This window comes from Procambarus clarkii, chromosome 44 (assembly GCF_040958095.1).
Source record: "Procambarus clarkii isolate CNS0578487 chromosome 44, FALCON_Pclarkii_2.0, whole genome shotgun sequence".
Taxonomy (NCBI): domain Eukaryota; kingdom Metazoa; phylum Arthropoda; class Malacostraca; order Decapoda; family Cambaridae; genus Procambarus; species Procambarus clarkii.
This window is the reverse complement of record NC_091193.1, coordinates 37,904,444-37,911,605: the sequence shown is the minus strand read 5'-3', so window position 1 is coordinate 37,911,605 and position 7,162 is coordinate 37,904,444. Positions and strand designations below refer to the sequence as shown.

The following is a 7,162-nucleotide window of genomic DNA, read 5'->3' as shown; positions in this document are numbered from 1 at the left end:
CAACACAGCAGCTACTAGTACCAACACAGCAGCTACTAGTACCAACACAGCAGCTACAAGTACCAACACAGCAGCTACAAGTACCAACGCAGCAGCTACAAGTAACAACACAGCAGCTACTAGTACCAACACAGCAGCTACAAGTAACAACACAGCAGCTACTAGTACCAACACAGCAGCTACAAGTACCAACACAGCAGCTACTAGTACCAAACACAGCAGCTACAAGTAACAACACAGCAGCTACTAGTACCAACACAGCAGCTACAAGTACCAACACAGCAGCTACAAGTAACAACACAGCAGCTACAAGTACCAACACAGCAGCTACAAGTACCAACACAGCAGCTACAAGTAACAACACAGCAGCTACTAGTACCAACACAGCAGCTACTAGTACCAAACACAGCAGCTACAAGTACCAACACAGCAGCTACTAGTACCAACACAGCAGCTACAAGTACCAACGCAGCAGCTACAAGTACCAACACAGCAGCTACTAGTACCAACGCAGCAGCTACTAGTACCAACACAGCAGCTACTAGTACCAACACAGCAGGTACTAGTACCAACACAGCAGCTACAAGTACCAACGCAGCAGCTACAAGTACCAACACAGCAGCTACTAGTACCAAACACAGCAGCTACAAGTACCAACACAGCAGCTACTAGTACCAACACAGCAGCTACAAGTACCAACGCAGCAGCTACAAGTACCAACACAGCAGCTACTAGTACCAACGCAGCAGCTACTAGTACCAACACAGCAGCTACTAGTACCAACACAGCAGGTACTAGTACCAACACAGCAGCTACAAGTACCAACGCAGCAGCTACAAGTACCAACACAGCAGCTACTAGTACCAAACACAGCAGCTACAAGTACCAACACAGCAGCTACAAGTACCAACGCAGCAGCTACAAGTACCAACACAGCAGCTACTAGTACCAAACACAGCAGCTACAAGTACCAACACAGCAGCTACAAGTACCAACGCAGCAGCTACAAGTACCAACACAGCAGCTACAAGTACCAACGCAGCAGCTACAAGTACCAACACAGCAGCTACTAGTACCAAACACAGCAGCTACTGTACCTGTCTCATCACCACCAGGGTCTCTGAGAATTCACGTGGTTAGGTTGAACAGCCTCGACAATGAAGGAGAGTATTGTTGTTTATTAGTTAGAAAACTTGTCAAGCTATATTTGTGGACCTGGGTCTGAAACGCGTGGACCGGGATCCGAAACGAGTGGATCTGGGTTCGAAACGAGTGGACCGGGATCCGAAACGAGTGGACCTTGGTTCGAAACGAGTGGATCTGGGTCCGAAACGAGTGGACCTGGCTCCGATACGAGTTTACCTTGGTTCGAAACGAGTTTATATGTGTACGAAACGAGTGGACCTGGGTTCGAAACTGGTGGACCTGGGTCCGAAACGAGTGGACCGGGGGTCCGAGACGAGTGGACCTGGGTCCGAAACGAGTGGATCTGGGTTCAAAACGAGTGGACCTGGGTCCGAAACAAGTGCACCTGGGTCCGAAACGAATGGACCCTCGTCCGAAACGTGTTTACCTTGGTCCGAAACGAGTGGACCAAGGTCCGAAACGAGTGGACCAGGTTCCGAAACGAGTGGACCAGGGTCCGAAATGAGTGGACCTGGGTCCGAAACGAGTGGACCTGGGTCCGAAACGAGTGGACCTGGGTCCGAAATGAGTGGACCTGGGTCCGAAACGAGTGGACCAGGGTCCGAAATGAATGGACCTGGGTCCGAAACGAGTGGTTCTGGGTACGAAACGAGTGGACCTGGGTTCGAAATCCAAGGGAATGGTGGAGGGAATCGTTCCTACATTCCGTTTGTCAGTAAATACACAAGAGTAAGCTGGCACGTACATATAAATCGCATTAGGTAAAACTCTCAGGGCATGAAATAAACCAATTGGTTTTAATACTTAACGATAAATGTAAATCCCAACATATATACGTCCCTGGTACGCCTCTGTGGGCTGTCCTCTGCACTCCTCCTGGACTCTTAGAACAATTACTCTATAACATTCTCTACCAATACGAGTGTTCTTGTTTATATATTGGTCATGTGAGAACATTTATAATCCTCTTGTTGTTCATCGTCCAGAGACACGCAACCTGCTTTGTGTATTGATAACTAGTGTTGGTGTATTATACAATCACAGCGTTGGTGTATTATACAATCACAGCGTTGATGTAGTATATAATCACAGCGTTGGTGTTGTATATAATCACAGCGTTGATGTAGTATATAATCACAGCGTTGGTGTAGTATATAATCACAGCGTTGATGTTGTATATCATGACAGCGTTGGTGTTGTATATCATGACAGCGTTGGTGTAGTATATAATCACAGCGTTGGTGTAGTATATCATGACAGCGTTGGTGTTGTATATCATGACAGCGTTGGTGTTGTATATCATGACAGCGTTGGTGTAGTATATAATCACAGCGTTGGTGTAGTATATCATGACAGCGTTGGTGTTGTATATCATGACAGCGTTGGTGTAGTATATCATGACAGCGTTGGTGTTGTATATCATGACAGCGTTGGTGTAGTATATCATGACAGCGTTGGTGTAGTATATAATCACAGCGTTGGTGTAGTATATCATCACAGCGTTGGTGTAGTATATCATCACAGCGTTGGTGTTGTATATCATGACAGCGTTGGTGTTGTATATCATCACAGCGTTGGTGTAGTATATCATCACAGCGTTGATGTAGTATATCATCACAGCGTTGATGTAGTATATCATCACAGCGTTGATGTAGTATATCATCACAGCGTTGGTGTTGTATATCATCACAGCGTTGGTGTAGTATATCATCACAGCGTTGGTGTTGTATATCATCACAGCGTTGATGTAGTATATCATCACAGCGTTGGTGTAGTATATCATCACAGCGTTGGTGTTGTATATCATCACAGCGTTGGTGTAGTATATCATCACAGCGTTGGTGTTGTATATCATCACAGCGTTGGTGTAGTATATCATGACAGCGTTGGTGTTGTATATCATCACAGCGTTGGTGTAGTATATCATGACAGCGTTGGTGTTGTATATCATCACAGCGTTGGTGTTGTATATCATCACAGCGTTGATGTAGTATATCATCACAGCGTTGGTGTAGTATATCATGACAGCGTTGGTGTAGTATATCATCACAGCGTTGGTGTTGTATATCATCACAGCGTTGATGTAGTATATCATCACAGCGTTGGTGTTGTATATCATCACAGCGTTGGTGTTGTATATCATCACAGCGTTGGTGTAGTATATCATCACAGCGTTGGTGTTGTATATCATCACAGCGTTGGTGTTGTATATCATCACAGCGTTGGTGTTGTATATCATCACAGCGTTGATGTAGTATATCATCACAGCGTTGGTGTTGTATATCATCACAGCGTTGGTGTTGTATATCATCACAGCGTTGGTGTAGTATATCATCACAGCGTTGGTGTTGTATATCATCACAGCGTTGGTGTTGTATATCATGACAGCGTTGGTGTAGTATATCATCACAGCGTTGGTGTTGTATATCATCACAGCGTTGGTGTTGTATATCATCACAGCGTTGGTGTAGTATATCATCACAGCGTTGGTGTTGTATATCATCACAGCGTTGGTGTTGTATATCATCACAGCGTTGGTGTTGTATATCATCACAGCGTTGGTGTTGTATATCATCACAGCGTTGGTGTAGTATATCATCACAGCGTTGGTGTTGTATATCATCACAGCGTTGGTGTAGTATATCATCACAGCGTTGGTGTAGTATATCATCACAGCGTTGGTGTAGTATATCATCACAGCGTTCTTGAATTAAATATTCACAGCGTTTGTGTTTTATATAACGTATAGGATTTATAAATTTTTAATCACAACGTTGATGTATTGCATAGTCGCAGCGGTGGTGTGTTTCACAGTCATTGGATTGATGTATTATATATGTACAGCATTGATGTATTATATAATGACAGCGGTGGTGTCGTACATAATCATAAGATTGGAGTAATATATAATCACAGCGGGGTTGTATTGCATAATCATAGGATTGGTGTAGTATATAAGCACAGCGTTTTTTAATTAAATAATCACAGCGTTGGAGTAATATTTAATCATGAAATTGGTGGTAATCAATAATCATAGGCTTAGAGTAGTGAATAACCACAGCGGTGGTGTATTGAATAATCACAGCATTGGAATATAATACAATTCAAGGGTTAAGGCTTTTCATAATCGCATCTTGAACATACTCGTAAATCACAGTGTTAGTGTGTTAATCTATAGCGTTTAGGAATTTCAGTAAGAAAATGTTAGTGAAAAAGTACCTAATTCCAGTGTTTTTTCAGTACGAACAACGAAGTCCTAAATATTAAATAACCACATAATTATGACCATTAAGAACAACAACGATTGATTTTTTATTTAATTAAATTATTCGTATTGAAATAAGTTTCATAATTGGATAAACAAATGCTAATTACGTAAATATATTGATTTCATTCACACAGAAGACCTGCAATTACACCTTGCAGTTGCAACAGCTCACGCTGAGTGAGGCAAAGATACTGGCACTCTTGGGGGCCGAAATAATAACACAATGTAATGATCTCCTGCACTGTGTGATGGTAATCTTGAGTTATGGGTCGTCGCTCTACCCAAACGACAATCGCTAGAGAGCTTAGAAAATTACGAGGGTTGATACACCACATTAGTAAGGTACAAGGCTGTGAAGCAGCTCTACCCTTGAGATGGTGTTAGGAAGTATTTAGAGAGCCAGGGAGTCGAATGGGACTCGAGGGAGAGCGTTGTACTGGGAAAAGTGGTATGATTGAAAGCGTATGTAACTAAATATTAGTAATATATATTAACACTATTATACACGGTTTCTTGACCTTAATACAAAGTATCACTGCCAAAAGCTAAGCAAACCTTAGTAAGGCCGTCACATGTAAGACAACACAATGAGTTAACTTATCACTAGTAACTGCTCTCTTGGCTCGGCCAAAACCCGGGATAACTATTGGTGTACCACTGAGCACTTGACACTGTCGCACAACAACGTAATCATGGCTCAGTATATATCTCTGGCAGTGGGCTATCGTCAGAGTACACAAGAATGATATATCAACAATCACTGAAAGTGATTGCACAATAACCTTCGTAGAGATCAGAGATTGTTGACTTAACATGTTTTGGCCGCATCTTAGCTTAGCCCATCTATTATGTGCTAGTACGTCTAGTATGTGCTAGCACGTCCAGTATGTGCTAGCACGTCCAGTATGTGGTAGCACGTCCAGTATGTGGTAGCACGTCCAGTATGTGCTAGCACGTCCAGTATGTGGTAGCACGTCCAGTATGTGCTAGCACGTCCAGTATGTGCTAGCACGTCCAGTATGTGGTAGCACGTCCAGTATGTGCTAGCACGTCCAGTATGTGCTAGCACGTCCAGTATGTGCTAGCACGTCCAGTATGTGGTAGCACGTCCAGTATGTGCTAGCACGTCCAGTATGTGGTAGCACGTCCAGTATGTGCTAGCACGTCCAGTATGTGGTAGCACGTCCAGTATGTGCTAGCACGTCCAGTATGTGGTAGCACGTCCAGTATGTGCTAGCACGTCCAGTATGTGGTAGCACGTCCAGTATGTGCTAGCACGTCCAGTATGTGCTAGCACGTCCAGTATGTGGTAGCACGTCCAGTATGTGGTAGCACGTCCAGTATGTGCTAGCACGTCCAGTATGTGGTAGCACGTCCAGTATGTGCTAGCACGTCCAGTATGTGCTAGCACGTCCAGTATGTGGTAGCACGTCCAGTATGTGCTAGCACGTCCAGTATGTGCTAGCACGTCCAGTATGTGCTAGCACGTCCAGTATGTGGTAGCACGTCCAGTATGTGCTAGCACGTCCAGTATGTGCTAGCACGTCCAGTATGTGCTAGCACGTCCAGTATGTGGTAGCACGTCCAGTATGTGCTAGCACGTCCAGTATGTGCTAGCACGTCCAGTATGTGGTAGCACGTCCAGTATGTGCTAGCACGTCCAGTATGTGCTAGCACGTCCAGTATGTGGTAGCACGTCCAGTATGTGGTAGCACGTCCAGTATGTGCTAGCACGTCCAGTATGTGGTAGCAGGTCCAGTATGTGCTAGCACGTCCAGTATCTGGTAGCACGTCCAGTATGTGCTAGCACGTCCAGTATGTGGTAGCACGTCCAGTATGTGCTAGCACGTCCAGTATGTGGTAGCACGTCCAGTATGTGCTAGCACGTCCAGTATGTGGTAGCACGTCCAGTATGTGCTAGCACGTCCAGTATGTGCTAGCACGTCCAGTATGTGCTAGCACGTCCAGTATGTGGTAGCACGTCCAGTATGTGCTAGCACGTCCAGTATGTGGTAGCACGTCCAGTATGTGCTAGCACGTCCAGTATGTGGTAGCACGTCCAGTATGTGCTAGCACGTCCAGTATGTGGTAGCACGTCCAGTATGTGCTAGCACGTCCAGTATGTGGTAGCACGTCCAGTATGTGCTAGCACGTCCAGTATGTGGTAGCACGTCCAGTATGTGCTAGCACGTCCAGTATGTGGTAGCACGTCCAGTATGTGCTAGCACGTCCAGTATGTGGTAGCACGTCCAGTATGTGCTAGCACGTCCAGTATGTGGTAGCACGTCCAGTATGTGCTAGCACGTCCAGTATGTGGTAGCACGTCCAGTATGTGGTAGCACGTCCAGTATGTGGTAGCACGTCCAGTATGTGCTAGCACGTCCAGTATGTGCTAGCACGTCCAGTATGTGCTAGCACGTCCAGTATGTGGTAGCACGTCCAGTATGTGCTAGCACGTCCAGTATGTGGTAGCACGTCCAGTATGTGCTAGCACGTCCAGTATGTGGTAGCACGTCCAGTATGTGCTAGCACGTCCAGTATGTGGTAGCACGTCCAGTATGTGCTAGCACGTCCAGTATGTGGTAGCACGTCCAGTATGTGCTAGCACGTCCAGTATGTGGTAGCACGTCCAGTATGTGCTAGCACGTCCAGTATGTGGTAGCACGTCCAGTATGTGCTAGCACGTCCAGTATGTGGTAGCACGTCCAGTATGTGCTAGCACGTCCAGTATGTGGTAGCACGTCCAGT

At 45.4% G+C, this 7,162-nt stretch overlaps 1 protein-coding gene across 1 annotated transcript; it reads right to left on the bottom strand.

Moving 5' to 3' along the window:
- Window positions 1-2,200: 2,200 nt before the first annotated feature.
- Window positions 2,201-3,841, bottom strand: LOC138350230 (DNA-directed RNA polymerase subunit beta''-like). The gene has a single exon (XM_069300583.1). It carries the CDS (start codon window positions 3,839-3,841, stop codon window positions 2,201-2,203), a length of 1,641 nt encoding a protein of 546 aa, XP_069156684.1.
- Window positions 3,842-7,162: the final 3,321 nt, after the last annotated feature.